The 20,747-nt window shown below is 38.9% G+C and overlaps 1 protein-coding gene across 1 annotated transcript; it reads right to left on the bottom strand.

Moving 5' to 3' along the window:
* Positions 1-1,128: 1,128 nt before the first annotated feature.
* On the bottom strand, positions 1,129-20,168 carry zgc:92360 (uncharacterized protein LOC436988 homolog). Its single transcript, XM_033967874.2, has 11 exons — positions 20,012-20,168; positions 17,059-17,189; positions 16,465-16,556; positions 15,335-15,417; positions 13,928-14,040; positions 13,374-13,520; positions 10,515-10,598; positions 10,092-10,154; positions 6,482-6,553; positions 3,469-3,700; positions 1,129-2,179 (listed from the first exon to the last, which is right to left on the bottom strand). Exons 1-11 carry the CDS (start codon positions 20,097-20,099, stop codon positions 2,148-2,150), a joined length of 1,137 nt encoding a protein of 378 aa, XP_033823765.1. The 5' UTR covers positions 20,100-20,168; the 3' UTR covers positions 1,129-2,147.
* Between the last annotated feature and the right edge of the window lie 579 nt (positions 20,169-20,747).

The raw sequence follows: 20,747 nt of genomic DNA, 5'->3' as shown, positions 1-20,747 counted from the left end.
CCCATGGACCACTAAGGAACCTAGTAGACCACTGAGGGATTACACAATAATTATTATTACCACGTGGTAATATAAAAGAAAATACTTCAGTGTAATGTTGAAAATCACATTCTATTGTCTAAATAATGTTTTTTATTATCATCATGGTATCAAAATCGGTTTTGAGTAACAAGTCTATTCCTTAGTATCAAAATCAAGTTTGACATTTTAGTATTGTGACAACACTATATGGGTCAATGCCGTATTAACAGTCACTAAAGCAAGAGTTGAAATAGAAATACCAACAGTGTTTGGTTAAAGGGCCTAAGCTGCACTATTTTTGATCTGTGTTATAATGTTGTTTCCTCATCAAAAGCAACACAATGTGTTGTGTTTCATTCATAAATTTTACATATTTAGGCTGTGTTCTTTTCTCAAAATGAAAAGCTCCAGTTGAGGCTAAAAATAAATAGCTGTTAACCTTAAAACTACCACTACATGACATCACCGCTACAAGGTGAAAATGGAGCATTTTGAGCTTGGGATGGAGACAGACTAATCATAAAGGGTTACTCAGAGTGTGCGAATGAAACAAAATTCCATTTTTTTTGTGTGTGTGTGGATGGAACAATATTATAACAGATAAAATCTCACAGGAGTCAATGCTGTGTATATACGCCCTATAATTGATAATTGTGATTATTCAGGTCACAAAATAATTGGAAGAGCATAATGATAATGCTTTGGATTTATATAACACCCAGAGACGCTTTACAGTGTATTATTCATTCACTCCACACTCAGTGATGGTAAACTACTGTCCTAGCCACAGCTGCCCTGAGACAGACCCACGGAAGTCAGGGTGCCAATCCGCACTATCGGCCACTCTGACCAACACTCACACAACAACAGTTGGCACTTGAGCCACTACTGCCCGACTGTGGCACCTGATATTCCCAACAGTCTCCCATCTAAGTAGCGTCAGAAGGTTTGGACTGCTGATTATTGTGAGGAGTTTAGATACAAATTAAGTCATTTAAATTAAATCTAATGTAATGCAGGAGTTGGGACTTATTGATTTTAGTTAAATAATCACATCATAAAAATATTTCACTGTTTATATATTTATTAAAATTTAAAAAACTTGGCATTTTCTATGGACATGTGTTCTGACACTCTACCACCTGAGGGCAGTGTTTAACCATGTAACATCTGAAGAGATTTTACAACAGTGTCTGTACAATTAAAATATTAAACTTTCTTTTTAGAATAGAAACATATTACAAAATTACACTGTGAGTCAGTGTTTTACAAGGTAAGACACTTCTCCCTGACTACACAAAAATACTAAAACATAAACATGAAAACCAGATGTTTAATAGTTTGGTATGAACCACAGTCACATGTTTTACTTTTAAAGAAACACTGTGTAACTTTTTTGATTTCTGTCTTTTCTATCTTCTCTCAGTGAAGATGTTATTGCTTTGCCTGGAATATCCCACAGTATGATATTAGTACATTACAGTGACATCACACTGGGGATATTATACATGTGTCTCTATGGTGACACAATGAACACATTAGCAAACACAGCCTGATAAGTTTTAAGATTGTCTGAAAACTCAAGAGCCTGTGTCAATTCATGGTGTTCATGGTCCCGTTTAGGTGTGTGATTTTCAACAGGAAGTTTTTTAAGGTCAAATTGTATTAAATTAAAGTCTAACATGAAAGAGCCGTCCCAGGCCCACAAAAAGACATACTCCCTCCAGCGTGTCCTTGGTCATCCCCACGCCCAAAACACAGAAACCAATGTATTTGAATAAATGGAACAGGAATAATGCCATACTGTGAAACATTCCAGGCACAGCAGTAACATCTCCATGGAGTCTAGCGGGTAACGGACCCCCCACCAAAGAAAGATGCACAGTGCACCTTTAACATGACTGATTATGTGGTTGGAATGTTTTTTTTAATTATTTCAGTAATATTAATACTTCAGTAATATCATTTGAACTAATAGTGTGTCTGTTACGCATTGGGTTCACCGTTTTTCTCTTGAGGCTGGTACAAAAATCAGAGGAATCAAGGAGAAAATGGATGTGACCCGAGTGCATCTTTACTGCAGAACTCTGAGAGGTCAGAGGTGAGAGGTCACGCAAGCCGCTGTCTCATCTATGTCTGTGTTTCAACAAGGCTTCCACTGAAACAAAAGAAACAACAGGATGTACAGGTTAGAAACAGACCAGTGAGGCTATTGTGTTTGTTCATGAATCAAAGAAAGGGTATTATGCAAGATATGATATGATATGGTATTATATTTTTGGGGGCTTTCTACCATGCTATAACATTATTTCCTCATCAGAAATATGCCTGAAGAGGTTTTTGATGTCATTCATGCATGTTTGAGTAAATGTTTCGTCAATAAGTGCCATACATGAAACTTATAAACATTAATACATTGTTTTCAGCAAATATAGCGTTTTCAAAACAATAAAACGTAACATTGTGATATAAATATATGTTAGAAGTTAATACTCCATAGAAGTAAGATACTTTAATCTCGATAATTTTACAGTTTGTTTAGGGACCGAACGATATGAGGAAAATATCGAATTGTGATTTTTCTGACATGCAACTGCGATTGTGATTAGATTTCCGATTTATATTTTAATAATAGGATCCAGGTTAGTGTTCACATTTTAAATAAGTCCAGAAGAATTGACAAAAAGACTGACGTGCTTTTCTCTTCAGTCAATCTCAGCCAAAAAAAAGTCGCCACCAATAACACATTCTAATATTAAGTTCGAGCACCTTTAGCTTTGTTTACGTCACACATTCGCTGTGGCATTGTTTTGATAAACTTCTGCAATGTCACAAGATTTACTTCCATCCAGTGTTGCATTAATTTTTCACTTAGATGTTGCATTGATGATGGTCGAATCTGACGCTGCACAAAGCTTCTCCAGCACATCCCAAAGATTCTCAATGGGGTTAAGGTCTGGACTCTGTGGTGGACAATCCATGTGTGAAAATGACAGACTGTTGCTGAACCTATGCTATATTCGCCCATAACAACCTATTAACATGTTTTATAAATTTCACCTTCATTTTTGATGCTCCACTTACTTTCCTCACTCCTCCTTCAGAGCGCTATCACAACACAATCAGCGTGCATCTCGCTAATGAAACTGCTGCACATCGCATCTGGTTTGTGAAGTTGTAGTGTATTTTGTATCATGCTTTTGTATAGCAAAATTGTTGTGTGGGAGCGTGAGTGATGTAGGCTTGTGGGCGGAGCTTTGGGCAGAATCTTACAGCTAACCATAAGGAGGGTTTGAGTAGTGCCCGAGAGATTGCTAAAATACTCAAACATGCATGGATGACATCTAAAACCTCCTCAGCAATGTTTGGATGTGGGAATAATGTTATAACATGGTAGAAATATCCAAAAAGTCAATTTTGCATAGTTTAAGTAAATATTCCTCTTACTTGTGTACTCCTGGGGGGACATTGGTGCGCTCATGACCTCTTTGAATTTTTGCACCCACTCCTGTTGCTCCGTCTCTGTCTCGCAGGTAAACAGGAAGCAGCGGTCAGGCGTTTCTATAGTGATGCCGTGTGACCAGGAGCCATTGCAGTGTGTGCCGGACGGTAGCCCCGCGGTCGCACTGTAGCCGTGATCCTTATTCCCCAAAAATACCTCTCCTTTGGCAAACGCATCCTGCAGAGAAAACGACACTGTCACTATTAAAACATGTATTACAGACTTTGAGGATTCCCTAATTTTGACTTAATTTGGTGGGATAACACCTGTTGTAAATATAAATTATGTTATTATATAAAGAAAATATGTAAGAGAGTTCTGTATTTATGACATTACAATAGGGATAATTCTATTCAGTTTACACAAGAAACACATTTTATAATACTGTAAGAAAAATACATTTGTTTTCTTATATTTTTATTTGTACAATTATAATCTAATAATGTGTATATTAGAGGAGTTTTGGCCCAGTGAACAAAATGGTTGCTAGGTAACAATAATAATAATAATAATAATAATAATAATAATAATAATAATAATAATACATTTTATTTGTATTGCACTTTACATTTCAGAGAAATCTCAGAGTGCTAGTGATGGAGTGCCCCATGATCTCCAGCCAGGAAGTAACAATTCAATCCTAAAAAATGGCCAAACTCGGAAAAATAATATATGTTTTTTAGTTCTTTAGTAAAATCTTAAATATAATGATCTTAAGTGTGTTTTAGTTAAATGAGTAGTCCAACCTGTCATAGGCACTTTAAAAGGCTCATATTACACTGTTGTTTTAAAAAAAAATCTATGTTATAATGTTGTTTCCACATCAAAAACATACCTGGAGTTGTGTTTTGTGTCTAAAAGTTCACAAGAGTCAGTTTTGCTCAATATCGAACCTTTAACTAAGAAAAAAAGTCAGCTTGAGCAGCTGTTGTCAGTGGTGCTAACTGAGGTTCATTAGCTGGAGCCTCTGGTCCCTGTGTCCTGGTCTAACCCCTGGGAGCAGAGGGTGTTGCACTGTGGCTCTGATCTCTTACATCAGGTCTGTGTGACCCAGTCTTACCCGAGCAGCTCACCCGACGACGAGTCCTCTGAGCTTGGAAAGCCAAGTCGCGACACTGGCCTCATATGACCCCCACAAATTCCCTGCTGTTGTGGCCGAACGGACGGCACAAAGCACTTTTTAAACTTTTTAAATTTTTATCTTAAAATGTTAACTTAACATTTGGGGATTTTGACTAAGTACAGCATGTGCAGTTCAAAAGACGATGAGCAGTTTGTTTTGTTTGTTTTTCATGTATCCATGGAAAGCCTGCTTGGGGATAGTTATGCTAACCATCTAGCCATCATCAGCCAACCATCAGGCTTTCTACTCCAAATATGGCAGAAGACGTCCCACAGAAAACACTTTGAGGGAATCGTCACTACCTAAACCCCAGCACCTGTAGCCAATCACTACTCAGTGCTAGTGCAGCCTGTGCAGCTCAGTGAGTGAACTCTGGGAGTTCTGAGCCTCTGGTATAGCCTGTCCATATAATGAGAATGAGAAAAACTTGCATGTGTCCTTTATATGCATGTTAAGGCTCTGGCAACACAGGTTCAGTTGTGATTGTAATACCTTTATTTTTAAACTGTAAGAGCACAGGATACACACATTTCCTTTAAGAATTTATTTTGATGTGTAAAATGCACTTGTCTCATCTGCCTCTTCTGCAGTGCGTACACACAGATCTTAACTTAAATACCATTTAAATCCATAGAGTGACAGGCCGTATATAAAGCCCATTATAGAGGTGTAAAATGACGCTGGATATGGCATTTCCACAGAAGGATGAGTTCATATTCTCAGTGCCATAACCGTAATGTGATTTCACCAATGGGAAACTCCTCCACATCTCACAGTGAATATCAGGCTGGATTTTCAGAGAACAGTTCAGGAGGTCGCAGATGTACAAGATTTGTTCACATTTAAGGAGGAAGAAAGTCGATAATATGTTTAGTGAAATTATGATGTGGGTGTTTATAAATGAAGAGATTAGGAGATACCATTTCCACTCCAAGCTAAGAGCTCTGGTAGATACAGCAACAACAGGGTTTAACCAATGACAGTGATATAATATTTTAATATTAATGTCTACGAAAATGTACATGACCAATTTGAAATAAAACTTAAACCAGAAGTGAATACCTTTCACCCCAGTGTCTTTTAGCACAAAACATAGTCATAACTTGAGTGTGAAGTAAATTAATTAAACTAAATGCATTGTGTTTTATTGTTTTTGTTTTATTTTATTTTGTTACATATTGTTTTTAATATTTTGTGCAAAACGTTGGAATCTGTCCCACGCGGGCTCACACCGCACCCTGTGCAGCCCCCTGTGGTGTCCACAGAGGGGCTGTGGCCATTCAGATTATTTCCATTGGGAGCCGACCACAGCCTTTGCCATTAATTGGTTTTCAGATTCTAGACCACGATGATGTTATACTGGGGCCAAGAGCCAAACTTCCCTCTTGATTACATTATACTTTATCATGAAATATCTAAAAGGTATATCTGATCATTTCTATTAGTGATTAGACTCAAGAGCTCACTGTATAGTAACAAAAATCTGCATTTGAACAACATTCATTTTGTCTGTATTAAATATGATTGACCTACAGAATGTTGTGATGTCATCTGAAACACAGCAATAAATGAATAGTTCTGTCATGACACAACGGCACAGCTCTGTGTGAGTGTCACTAAACAGCTCCCACACTGCAGACACAGCTGGACCGAGTCTGAGCGAGGCATGATGTGCTATTCAAAAACATGTCATTAGATATTTAGTGCACAGTGCACTCAATAGTTTTTAAAATAAATGTCCTCTACATTCTAATTTTGTATAACTGTGCTATTGTGAATGTTTGATCCACCTCACGTCTACAGTTTTATAAAGTGAAGAGGACACCAAGACTTACCAGAGGATCTTTGAAGTACATGAGGCGTCTCTGGTCCAGAGTGAACCAGCGCTTCTTAAAGCCTTCAGTTTGCTGTAAACACAAACACAACAGGAGCAGTTACAGAAGAGAGACCTGATACTTAGGACTAAACCAGGATTAATCCAAGATTAAACCAAGACTAAACCCAGACTAAACCAAGACAAAACCAGGATTAAACCAGGACTCAGCCAGAACTAAACCTGGAGTTAACAAGAACTAAGCCAGGACTTCAGACCACTCTCCTGACACTGGATTGTAACAAAATGGACACAAGTTCCCAGATAAAAGATGAAAGATTTTTCACAGTCTTTTTTGCGTAGCAGTAGTTAATTGAGGTGATTCAGAGAGAGAAGTGTCTGGGGTGGGGAAGCTGTGCCATGTCAATCTGCTGCCCTCTTGAATACCCCCATGAAGATCCAATATAAACTCAAAGTAAACTCAAAGTAAACTCAAAGTACTGACAGTGCAGAGTTTCACTGCTTTGGGACCTCATAGTCTTTAAAAACAAGACTGCACTTCAGTCAATACATGTTAAAGTTTTATCAGCCAATCGCTCAGTTTAAACAGAGGTACCAGAACTTTGTGAAGAAGTTGCCAATGTCTTAAGAGGGGGTAATTTTCTTCTATGGGGTATTAACTGCTTACACATAATATATTTAGATCACCATGTTGCTTTTTATTGTTTTGAAAATGCTTTATTTGCTGAAAACAATGTATTAACATGTTTAATACGTTTCACTTTCGTTGCTGACGCTCTGAGTCTCCCCTTCCCTTGCTCTATGTGGTAAGTCACTCCCCGTTCAAAGCACAATCTGATTTTGTATATTTATGGAGAATTGTCGTGTGGGAGCATGGATGACGTGGACTTGTGTCCTGAGCATTGAACAGAAAAATGAAGGGGAAGAGCTAAGGCAAAGGGCTAAGGGGTGGAATTGAGTTTGGGCCTTAGACCACTCAACCTAACGTCCCTAACACTGCAGTCTGAACGCAGCATCAGAGTTTGTTCACTTTGAGTTTAGCTGAGGAGAGCAGCCACAGTCAACAGATCCCAGAAAAGAGAATTCACCATGGCAACAATGAAAAAGAGGAGGCCTCCATTTTGGAGGGGCAGGAAGTCATGTGACTGTGGATAGATGAAATTCAAGTTTGATATTAAAATGGGACGTTACATAATATTTCATAATACATAATTAGTATGATGCATTACAATACTTATTTATTTATTTTTTACACTTGCACCTTTGTAGCTCACTAAGTACTATTTTAAAACTTAAAATTATTTTACACACTGTCACTTTGCACATGTTGCTCTTAGAGGTCTGATATATATTTGAGTATTTGGAGTTTAGTAACATAAACTGTACTTTTATATGTGATGTTAAATACATTTATTGACAACAATTAACTAAATTATTTGATCCATTTCCTTGACATCAAGCTGATAAATGTGACCAAACTAGTTTAGGTAGTCATAGGCAGTGAGTTGTGTTATATTATTATTATAAATTTCACATAATGTCACTTAAAATTAAATCCTCACCATTAAACTTAGGCCCATTCTTAGGTCCAAGCCCCCTAACTCCTTTACCTTTGGAGCTACGTCACCATAAGAGTCTTAGGTCGTTTTCACACCTAATAGTGCAGTAGACTCGGTTCGATTCGGGACCAAAATTGAAACATTGTTAACATTTTCAACTGGAGCGGTTTGCTTTCACACTGCTTTTTGTCAAACGAACCAAACCTTTTGAGAAGCTTGTCTAATCCTTCACATGTGGTGGCGCTGTACCAAAAACCATGGAAGGAAAGGAGACAAAAAACCATGAAGAAGAAACACCGCTCGTCTATTGGTCACATATTTTTATGTATTGTTGACGAAGTTTTTTTTACTTTTGTCCGACATTGCGCTACAGTGCGGGGGAATCCTACTGCTTTCATTTTTTCACTTATTAATTTATAAACCTCGTTGTTTTTAGGCGTGGTCATGAGTAACTGACATATATTTTGGTCAGACCATATTTCTATGAGGGCTTTACCTCCTCTTCACTACACGTCTGACCACGAGCCATTTCTCCGCTCCGCTAGCTTTGTACCCGTGTTTGTTTTGGTTTTATTTACCCAGAATGCTCTGCATGTAATCCGCTTCCTGTCTTTGGAGCGGCCTGTGGTCCGCTTGGCGTTCACATATGCATTCGAACCGTACCAGAGTTCACTTCAACCGGACCGAGACCTAGGTTTTTTGGAGGACCAGAGTTCGCTTTTTTGGACCGTATCAGAGTTTGATTGCGCATTCACACCTGACCAAACGAACCGGACTTTGTGGCCAAAAGAACTAGAGTTCGATTAAAGCGTACTAACCAGTGCTAGTGTGAATACGACCTTAGGCAGATAAAAGAAGGAGCTTCAGCTGCGTTTGGGGAATCCAACCATCCTAACCAGAGCAGGAATGATGCAGGAACAATGGAGCAGTCATGTGACATTACAGCTGTTTAATAAAAAAACTAAAAACTACAACACCCCCAAATGGTCTAGAATAAGTCTCAACATTCCCCTCTACTGCACAAATTTTAATGAGGATTTCAGCATGACAGTGTACTTAATTGTGTTTGCACGTTTGCAATAAACCTCAGACTGTACAATCTGTGACTCTGAAAAGTTTAAAAATGAACCTCCTCCAACACAATATGCACCCATGCACAGAAGGAAATATTCTCCAGACTCAGCACCAGCACAGCCTCTGCTCTGTCCTCTGCCCCATCAAATATTCCATCAAATCCTGTCCTTTAGTCTGCAGCGGAGCAGAGAGCGGTGCAGTAACCTCCATCAGGTTATGTAAATGAACCATGTGGCTTTAAGTTTCATAAGTTTAAACAATGTGCGTAGATCTTCCCTTATGTCATTATGTGGTCTACAAAAAAAGCATGTGAAGCAGTGAAGGCCCTAAAAGTTTTCATTTTCACTCTTATATACAGTTTGGTTTATCCAGATATTGTATAATGTCTGAGGCAATTACACTTTCAATGCATTACAAACTCTTTGTGCAGAGATTGATCATGTTCAGAAACCTTTGGGAGAAAGCGCACTGTATTGTGGGATGCCTCATAGCTCCTTACCGCTGGTTAGGAAGCTCCTGAGGTTCCATTGCTAAAGGAGCTATGAAAGGAAGCATACAGACTCCTTTTCCTAACTCCTTTCTAACTCAGTGTAGTATTCGGACAGTGCTTACGGCAGACAAAGAGGCATACAGTTTTGTCTTAAGGAGCTAGGGGTTTTGTGGCCAATTTAACTAATTTAGAAGGGTTCACAGAATGAGTTACCATGGTGACTAACTCAAGGTTTAGGTTTACTTTATCTGATTCTTGAAAATATGCCCTTGTAAATGTAACACTTTTGATTGTTTTTGTTAATTTTTCAATCCTCTTAAATTAAATCATCACTTTCTTTAAGCATGTTACATCTTGTTTTTTGCTACCACCCTGACCCTAGCGAGCTGAGTTGTAACAGAGCTGTTTAAATGAAGTGGACTGGATGATACAAGAATCCCACTTCAGTCCCATGGGAGTAGTTCTAAGAGCAGGTACAAAGCACTCACTCTGGGCCCAGTCTTCTCCATATATCCCTCCTTTAGGAAGTTCCGTGTCAGTTTTGGCACCAGCTGAAAATACATGAAAACAATACAAACATCATATTTTGCATAATATTCATCCTTAAAAGCTCAACTGTGTCACTACATTAAAAGCATGCCTAAAAAAACAATGAATAACATGTGTCCTTACTGTGAGCGGGCTTGCATCTCCACAAGCCTGACTCTTATTTGGCCTTTGTCTGTTTGTTTCAATGTAAATGTTGTTTCTTTGGCTGTAATATTCCACAGTATGGTATAAAACGTATCTATCTCTACAGAGAATGTTCCAAAGTATGGTTTTAACTTTCTATTTCCATGGAATCATGCAGGTGACACCTCCAGAAAGTTACACAGTGTTAGATGCCACACAGGAAACAAGCAGATTCTCACCTCTGCGTCTGTGGCTCCAGGAAAGGCCACTTTCAGATAATGGAGCTGCACAGCCCTGATCGAATTGTACCAGTCCACGATTTCCTGAAAAACAAAACAAAAAAATTGCCTCAAAAATAGAAAAATTATGAAAAAAGAGAAGATTTCATATTGTTTGGCATTTATATGTAAAAAGTCAGTTTAAACTCATGATTCACAAGTTAAATCTGTCTTTATATAAATACTTTGTTTCCTAGTATGTTTTCAAGAATATTATTTAGTTGAAAACAGCCTTAATATGAATTCTGAGCAAAGGATCATGGTCTATGTAGTTCACAGATGTAACAATAGCTAATACTGCAATTTCACATTATCACAGTAATAATCATATTTAAAAATAATTCAAAAATATTACGTTTTTCAAGTTTTTTCAAGTGACAAAGTTTTGTTTTCGTCACACATTTCCAGGTCAAATTGCTTCGATTTGTCATCCTCCTATGAGCACAGATCATTATCAATTTTTCATATTCACTTTGTTTATGACAGATTTTGATAAACGAGGAGTTAAAATGTCATGGTTCATTGGATTGTTCTGAAAAATGAAAACTAATGACAGAAGATGCCCTGAGACCGGAGCACTGCAAAACTGACCCCATCACTTCAACTGAGCCTGCAGATTCATAATAAGTCAATGCATTAGTTTGATAGAGTGCTTTCTGGACACTCAAGGGTAATTAATGACTCCATACCTGATTTTTACTCATTTAAAAACATGAAACAGAACTAGTACACTTTAAATGGTTTGCACTGGTCTAAAGTTATTCCTCACTTATCTTATGCATTCTGGGAATCCTAATTATTCACCAGGATGAGTTTATAAGTATTTTTCACAACTTTCAGAGACCAGATCAGAGTTTTGCTGTCACAGTTAAGCTAACAACAACTATCTTTCAACTTCCTGATTCTTGGACAAATATAATGCTTTACAATTACACACATGTCAATCTGTTCAAAGTTCACGTCCAAAAGAACTGACAAAAAGACGGAAATATAAACTGATCAAGTAACACAGGAATCACATTTCAGTTACATGTCTGTACAGATCTAAACTACAGGGTTTGCAGCTTTTACGCAGAATAAGAACAAAGAAGGAAATTATTGTGCTAAAAATCATCATTTGGTAACTGTATTTAAATAGTGATTTTGATTTGATTGTGATTAACCTAGCAGCCCCACTTGGTAGTTGTACGATTGTTGCCATAGCTGCCTTGGGGCTAGCAGTAATAGACAGATTGTACAATCCGGCTAAAGTTGAATTCAAACTGCCAATGATTCTTGGTTAGCGCTGGAATTGAACCGCCATCTTTCCTTTACCTTTAAAGCCATGGACTAATGCTGCTTTTCATTTATGCTCAGAATTCAGAACTCAGAGGTTGGAGCTTCTGTGTTCCAGCGCTCAAGTCGGAAAACAATGACCAGCAATGACTTAAAAGTAGCAATAAAAACTAGAAAGTGCTCAAATCTGCCAAAATGCTGGCCAATTTGAGTCCATTTATTAACCCGGATATTGATATCACATTTGTTACTGTCAAATTAACGTTACAGAGTGAATTTGTGCTTTTGTTGACATTAGCTCATGTACAGGTTAGCGACATTAGCATAAGAGCATTTATAAGTGCAGAGGCTCAGAGGCTGCACAGGAGCAGGGCCACATACAGCACGTGGACAGGGAGGAGCAGCGACAGGGAAACTAACACAAGTACAATCAATATTTGAACTGTCGCATATCAAACTTTATCAATACACAGGGTGCGGCCTGTTGGATTTTCTAACTCGGAGTTGGAAACAGTTTGGGATTTTGAAATGTTATCTGAATTTCTGTGTAGGAATTCTGAAATTGATTGTTTTTTCCAGTGTCGGAACTTGGAAAATCCGACCTTCGAGGACAACCGGAACACAGAATAAGTCTTTCTGTGTTATGTGACATTTTGAAACCTACATGTTTGACCCACAGTAAGAATAAGTACATTTTGAATAATTATAAGTTAAAACAGAGAAGTGGGCGGAGACAGGAGGTAAGTGAAAACAAAACTGAACTGAACACACAGTGGTAACTGTTCACACCTCCTACTCCAGAAGTGGTAGAATATTCAAAAATTGTACTTAGGTAAGAGTAACATTACTTGAGAATAATAGTACTCAAGTAGAAGTACAAAGCAGTAGTCCAAGAAATTACTCAAATAAGAGTAAAAAAGTATTTGGGAAAAGTACAAGTCAAGTAAGAGCAACTTAAACAGGAACTATCGGGACATAACATCTGATTTATAATTTGAAGTGAATGTATTTGGAAATTAAATAATGCATTAAATCTGGTATATTAATTTTTAGACACAAAAATGAGACAAACTAAAAAATAAGAAAATGAGACTACATATCTGTGCAAGAAACTGTTCAAATCATCTCATATTGTCGATTTAAAGCTTTGGTCACCTGTAGACTTACTCACAGTGGCAAGAGTACCAACTTTTACTCAAGTATGAGTGCTGTCACTTCATACAAATATTATTCAAGTAGGAGTAAAAGTATGCTGCAAGAAAAGTACTGTTCTTTATAAAGTTACTAAAGTTACAATTTCTTAAGTAAATGTAACTGAGTACTACCCACCCCTGAATATATGTACGGGATTACTCAAACATGCTTGAATCAATTTAAAAACAACTTTGAGTAAGCAAATGATGACAGTTAAAAGTTCATAAAAGTTAATTTACATAATATGTCGACTTTATTTTATACTTGGTGAGATAGCAGTGGGGCCCCTCCTCTTACCTCCCAACACAATCTTAAAAAGAATATGTTCTCAGTAAAAGCATAGATCTGTACCTTTCCGTTGTCATGGTACACAAAGATGTTCCTGGTGCTGTAGTCCTTAAGGTATGTGATCTGGAGGCCGTTGGGGTTTCCCATTTTCTCGGGCTGAAATGTGGCATTGATGGTGTCCACTTTGATCACAGCTTTGGGCTCTTTGGCCTGCAGCATAGAGACATACAGGGATAAAGGTCCACCATGCACTTAAATGTGTTTGGGTGAGAAGAACTGACTTAAAAACACTGAATCAAGTTAATAAGTACTGTGGTCAACTGTTGGTGGACTAAACACATGCTGCCGATTGAGTTGTCGACTAAAAGGGGGCGTGGCAAAAGCTCTGAAAACTATTACGTATCTCTATGTATCTGACATGTTTGGTGTTTTCCAGTTAATTTAAAGGCAGATACATTTAATTTGTATTCTGTGCTTTTATTTTGGTACTTCACACCAGTCCACATGAGTAATCTAAACTGTTATCTGCCCTTTAAGTCTCTTTAACATGTGAAATAGTATGTACTATGTAATGAACTCCTACAGGTGAAACACTGTGCTTCAAAGGTGCTGCTTACATCGTGTTTGGTAAAATATTTCAGAGTGCCCTCTCGCTCCGACAGAACAAACCGCCGACTTAGGAACTGTCCGTTATCCCGCCCTCGCTTCATCAGCATCCCCTCCCTCGCTCCTGAAGGAAACAAGGAAACAAGGAAACATCAGCGTCCACTCTCACACTCCTAAAGGAAACAAGGAAACATCAGTGTCCCCTCGCTCACTCCAGAAGGAAACAACGAAACATCAGCGTCCCCTCTCACACTCCTGAAGGAAACAAGGAAACATCAGCGTCCCCTCTCACACTCCTGAAGGAAACAAGGAAACATCAGCGTCCCCTCTCACACTCCTGAAGGAAACAAGGAAACATCAGCATCCCCTCGCACACTCCTGAAGGAAACAAGGAAACATCATTGTCCCCTCGCTCCTCGCTCACTCCTGAAGGAAACAAGGAAACATCAGCGTCCCCTCTCACACTCCTAAAGGAAACAAGGAAACATAAGTGTCCCCTCTCACACTCCTAAAGGAAACAAGGAAACATCAGTGTCCCCTCCCTCACTCCTGAAGGAAACAAGGAAACATCAGTGTCCCCTCGCACACTCCTGAAGGAAACAAGGAAACATCAGCGTCCCCTCGCTCACTCCTGAAGGAAACAAGGAAACATCAGCGTCCCCTCTCACACTCCTAAAGGAAACAAGGAAACATCAGCGTCCCCTCTCACACTCCTAAAGGAAACAAGGAAACATCAGTGTCCCCTCGCTCACTCCTGAAGGAAACAAGGAAACATCAGCGTCCCCTCTCACACTCCTAAAGGAAACAAGGAAACATCAGCATCCCCTCTCACACTCCTGAAGGAAACAAGGAAACATCAGCGTCCCCTCTCACACTCCTGAAGGAAACAAGGAAACATCAGCGTCCCCTCGCACACTCCCGAAGAAACCAAGGAAACAACATTGTCCCCTCTTTCAATCCTGAAGGGAACAAGGAAATAAGCAAACTAGGAAAGTGACAGTATTCATCTGTAAAAGAAACTGCACCACCAACCTGTGGGTCAGAGGATCTGACTCTCTATTCGAACCACCAACTTCAGATCAGTGGACAAACACTCTACCAACTGAGCTACTGTCACCCCCTAACTGTGTGACCCAGGACTAACCCAAGACTAAACCAAGTCTAACCCAGGACTAAACCAGGTCTAACCCAGGACTAACCCAAGACTAAACCAGGTCTAACCCAGGACTAAACCAGGTCTAAACCAGGACTAACAGTGTACAATAGCTGTTTAAATGCATAAGTCACTTTTAGTTTAATGTGGCTGTGGTGACATTTGCACTCTACATTGATTATTATCAGGTTTCTGGTGTTAAAGGGAAAACTGTCTCATGTCCCAGATATTCCCAGAAAAACAAACTGGATTTTATGGATCATACCTTCCTCGTAGATGAAGGGTTTTCCTGGTTCTGAAAACTCCCTCCTCTCATATTTGGCTCTGATCCACTGCTCCCTGAGAACCCTTAAAACACAAAACAACAAAATGGTCCAGAGATACTGTATTAAAATAGAAATATTAGACAAATCTCTGTGCATAGGCCTGTCACGATAATCAATACCTGCTCAAATGAGTATCTTGTTTCGATAATAGTTTAAGTATCAATTAGCATCTGATTGTCAATACTTTTGAAAACCTAATTACAATACAATTTCATTTGAGTAGTAGTGAGTGAGGACGACTCATTAAGATGCTGTTTTTTAAATTTTAATTTATTCTTTAGGGCTGTAAAATCAAATGTAAATTACTTTTTCAATGGACACAATTAGCAAATCACAAAGGCTGCTATTTTGAAGTGCCATAATTTCGTCCACAGACAACAAAATATCAAATTCTGCATAAAAACAGCAAATTCTTCTGGATGTGTTTAAAATGTAAACTCTAAACATAATCGTATCATTAAAACCATAATTGCAAATCTAATCCAATCGAGCCCTAATTTTCTTGCTTTAGAACTATATGTACACACCATGCCATTTTTTACCACAAAACCTCTCGTGTCCCTGTCTACAGCAGATCAAAAAAACAAATAGGAGCAAACAGAGGCTACAGGGCGTTCAGGCACATGGTATACATCCCCATCGCTAACCTGCTAGCCGCCGCGTTCCAAATAGCAAGTGAGCACGGACGCAGCACAAATATAAGTTGCTGGTATGTTGCATTTTCACTTTAACATAGCAAACCAAAACAACATGCGTGCTTGGATTGTTCTCGGTGTAGTTTGTCATTGCTTTTGTTCTAAAATAAGCGAGCAAGCGTCCAAACACGTGTCTGCTTATTTCATGGCCGTTTCTTACCTCGTATAGTTGAATGCCTCTCCTAGTCTGCGCCTAATGTAAATCAGACTGTGCGGTTACATGTGTCCGAGTATGTACTGGCTTCTCAATTGTAGGTCCCGGGTTTACATGTATTTTCAAAAAGCAGTTTAAATTGGACCAGGCCAGTTATCCTGTGATCGTGCCAGGCCTAACTTTGACCTATGACCTGTGGGTATTATGGGATGTGACTCACTGACAGTCTTTGTGAGTGGGTTTGTAATAGTACACAGGAACCTCGGCCTCATATATACTCTTCAACTTCTCATTCCCGTTCTCCGCCATGAACTGAAATAAAAAAATACAACAATTTAGTCCCGGTTTAGTCACGGTTTAGTCCCAGTCAGTCCTGATCAGTCCAGGTCAGGCTTGCTTTAGTCCCGCTTTAGTTCTGGGTCAATCCTGGGTTACCCCTGGTTTAGCTCTGGTATAGTCCAGGTTTAGTCTTGGTTTAGCCCTGGTTCAGTCATCGTTCAGTCCTGGTTTAATCCTGGTTTAGTCCTGGTTCAGTCATATTTTGGCCCTGGTTTTTTGCTAGTTTAGTCCTGGCTTAAACCTGGTTTAGTCCTGGTTCAGTCCTGATTTGGTCCTGGTGTAGATGTTGTTTAGTACTGGTTCAGACCTGGTTCAGTCCTGGTTTAGGCCTGGTTCAGTCCTGGATTAGTCCTTGTTTAGTCCTGGTTCAGACCTGGTTTAGACCTGGTTTAGTGCTGTTTTAGCCCTTGCTTAGTCCTGATTTAGTCCTTGTTCAGGCCTGGTTCTGTCCTGGTTCAGTTCTGTTTAGTCCTACCTGTATCTCGTGGTCATCCCAGTGCGACAGACTGAGTGATTTAACTTTGCTTGTGTTGGGGAGGTTTCTGTGGACTCCCGAACAGTCCAGACAGATGAAGACGCCCAGGGAACACGAGCCCCAGTTTGGGTCTGAAACACAACACACATAGATAAACAGTGTGATTTTGTATTTGTATACTCCATGTCCTAGTTGATACTTTGCAGGCGATGTCATTAAAATTCTCTGGCCGTGAAGCTAACTGGACGCACTGCTCTTTTTGAAGCTCTCTTACTCATGTTAGTTTATTTTGACACAATCTGGCAATAAAGAGCTCACTTAGCTGGAACTACAGCAGGTGAGCTGATTTGTGCTCTTAAACAAGTCTCTCACACTTAAAATTACAGTCACACACTATCATCAGCCAACAGTGTTTTTTCAGTTAGTCACTCTCACCTCTTTTGTGGAAAATTAAAAATGTCATGGGCTGATTTGATCAAACTGAGCATGCCCAGATACTTGAGCACAAGCGCTGAAGTTGCTATAGTAACCATACTTTGGACAAATCTCAACATGAGACTCATTCAATCAAATTGATTCTTGGAATATAAACAGGTTATGATCAAATGGTTGATGTTTATGGACAAAGAAGACTGTTTTTCTTTCAGTTTCTAAGAATAAGCCATAACAGCTCTGTGAAATTGCCAACTTTTAAGGCTCCACCAAACATGTTGCTATATCAGACAGAACACATAATAAATGAGTTTAAAGAGTTAAACAAGTTCAATTAAAAAGGGGCGTGACCATGTGACAAATCAGGCAATGACAACCCAGCTCTAAACCAGGTCTAAACCAGGTCTAAACCAGGTCTAAACCAGGTCTAAACCAGGTCTAAACCAGGTCTAAACCTGGACTAAACCAGGTCTAAACCTGGACTAAACCAGGTCTAAACCAAGTCTAAACCAGGACTAACCCAGGTCTAAACCAGGACTAAACCAGGTCTAAACCAGGTCTAAACCAGGTCTAAACCAGGTCTAAACCAGGTCTAAACCAGGACTAAACCAGGACTAAACCAGGACTAAAGCAGGTCTAAACCAGGACTAAACTGTGACTAACCCAGGACTAAACCGACACTAAACTGTGACTAAACCAGGACTAACCCAAGACTAACCCAGGACTAAACCAGGGCTGAATCCATTCTAAACCAGGTCTAAATCAGATCTCAACCAGGACTAAATCAGGTCTAAACCAATCAGTTGAATGTTCTTAAAAGTATTGGGGCAGATGGAGCAGTGGGTTGGACACAGTGAAAGACAGAAACAAGCTAAAACATGTTGAATTTTTGCTTTGACTTCAGAGACTGAAGCTACAGAGAGGCTGTGCTTAGGAATTAGGGTTGTCAAAATGAATTGAAAATCATATAGACTAGTATGTAGTCTGTGGTATGGCCATGGACCACCGTAGAACCTACCTGGACGACTGAGGTATTGCACAGATTTAAGGCCACATGGGAAAATAGAAGAAAGCACTACTATTTAATGTTGAAAATCACATTCTATTGTCTAAATAAAGTGTTGGCATTGAGTATCGAGCCTGTGTTGAAATCAAGTTATTCAAAGTGCTATATCCTTCTTTTTGGACAATAAACAACCTGTATAATTATTTAAATGAAAGTTACAGGAAGTGGTTTCATTGTTCTATTTTTAGTGAACTATTACATTCTGGTTTAGACTTGGTTTAGTCCGAGTTGCGTCCATATTCCACACTGAGTAGGAGTAAACATGGTTCAGTCTATATCAGAGGTGGTAGAGTATCCCAAACAACAAACACAAATGTTCAAATCATTTCATATTGTCAACATAAAGTTTCATGTTGACAATATGAACGATGAGAAGAGTAACTAAAACTTTTACTCAAGTAAGAGTACTGTTACTTTTATATATATATATATATATATATATATATATATATATATATATATATATATATATATATATATATATATATATATATATATTTATTTATTTAAAAAAAACTCAAAATGACTACTTTTTTTCATTAAAAAGTTGCTAAAATTGTAACTGGGTATAAAAAATAGCTGGGAACAAAACAAAGAAGTGCTCGACTAAATACTAAACCTAAACCAAATACTTTTTAGGTCTAAACCAGGAGAAATCTGTGACTATACTAAATGTAAACCAAGTCTAAAGCAGAAATAAACCAGTACTACATCATGAATAAATCAAGTCTAACCCAGGTCTAAGGCAGGGCTAAGCCACGTCTAAATCAGGACTAAACCAGGTTTAAACTGTGACTAACCCAAGTCTAAACAAGGACTAAACCAGGAGTAAGTCAGGTTTAAACTGTGACAAAACCAGGTCTAAACAAGGACAAAACTGTGCTTAAACCGTGACTAAACCAGGTTTAAACTGTAACTAAACCATGCCTAAACCAGTTCTAAACCAAGACTAAGCCAGGTCTGAACCAGGACTAAACTGTGTCTAAACAGTGACTAAACCAGGTCTAAATCAGGCCTAAACCTGGATTACACCAAGGCTATACCTGAACTAAACCATTATTATTTCTACCATTAGATTCCATGTCAAAGTTCCTTGCTTTTCTAGTTAGCCTGAGGTCAAGCCTTTCCTTCTCTCTGGATCAAACGCTTCGGTCGTTTTCATGTGATTTCCTGTCTCCTAAGGGCCCGAGATTCGCTCCATCAAAAACAATTCACGCTTTGTTTATTCAAGGTAAATAGTGTAACCTGCAGGCCCCTCCCACCGGCCAAAACATCGCAATAATCCATTTAAGGTTATAACACAGTAATAGCCGAAGAGCAAGCGATATTACGCATTTATCGACATTTAAGCGTTTAGTTTGTGAACAAATGACCAGGTTTATACGTCACTCCACCCGCAAACCCATCCGCCCTTCGCTTCAAACACTTTTACGCACAGATTTGGCGACGTCTTACCTGGTGCTCCACAATCCGCGCACACGTCGTTGCCCGCTTTGAGCAGGATCTCTTTCAAAACTCGCGTGGATCTGGAGTCCGTAGACATTGTACTGTCGGAGTGTTTTAATGTGCCGCTTTTTATAAGTGAAAAGACGCAGGTACAGAGGGGCAAAGGCGTGTCCCGTCAGAACGCCCAGGACGGGAAGAGGGCAGGTCCAAACACGTCTGCGCGAGCCCACCTTCGCGTTTTCTCTCCTCCCTCACGGCACGCGCATAACATGCATTAGCACGAGCACAGCAAAGGACTAAAGCATGTCATAAAAGTATTTCGCTATAGGAAGGATACTACTACTACCAATACTAATACTGCAACAACTACTACTGCAAAGACTACTACTAATACTACTACTAATACTGCAACGACTACTACTACTAATACTACTACTAATACTGCAACAACTACTACTGTTAAGACTACTACTAATACTACTACTAATACTGCAACGACTACTACTACTAATACTACTACTAATACTGCAACAACTACTACTGTTAAGACTACTACTAATACTGCAACAACTACTACTGTTAAGACTACTACAACTACTACTCCTACTACTAATACTACTACTAATACTGCAACAACTACTACTGTTAAGACTACTACTATTACTACTAATACTACTAAAACTACTATATACTGGTAAATGATTCATAATGACTGAATACACAATAACCAAGACAAAAAAAATTA

The sequence above is a fragment of the Periophthalmus magnuspinnatus genome, chromosome 1 (assembly GCF_009829125.3).
Source record: "Periophthalmus magnuspinnatus isolate fPerMag1 chromosome 1, fPerMag1.2.pri, whole genome shotgun sequence".
Classification (NCBI taxonomy): domain Eukaryota; kingdom Metazoa; phylum Chordata; class Actinopteri; order Gobiiformes; family Gobiidae; genus Periophthalmus; species Periophthalmus magnuspinnatus.
Note: the sequence above shows the minus strand (reverse complement) of the source record. Positions and strands in the feature narration are given on the sequence as shown.

Bases quoted from the DNA above. Each gene is read 5' to 3' on its own strand.
- zgc:92360 (XM_033967874.2), bottom strand. From the start codon at position 20,099: ATGTCTACGGACTCCAGATCCACGCGAGTTTTGAAAGAGATCCTGCTC. The intron at 3,701-6,481 runs GTAAGTCTTGGT...TTTTCTCTGCAG, and splicing joins TGTACTTCAAAGATCCTCTG to GATGCGTTTGCCAAAGGAGA. The intron at 2,180-3,468 runs GTAAGAGGAATA...CTTTTGTTTCAG, and splicing joins GTCCCCCCAGGAGTACACAA to TGGAAGCCTTGTTGAAACAC.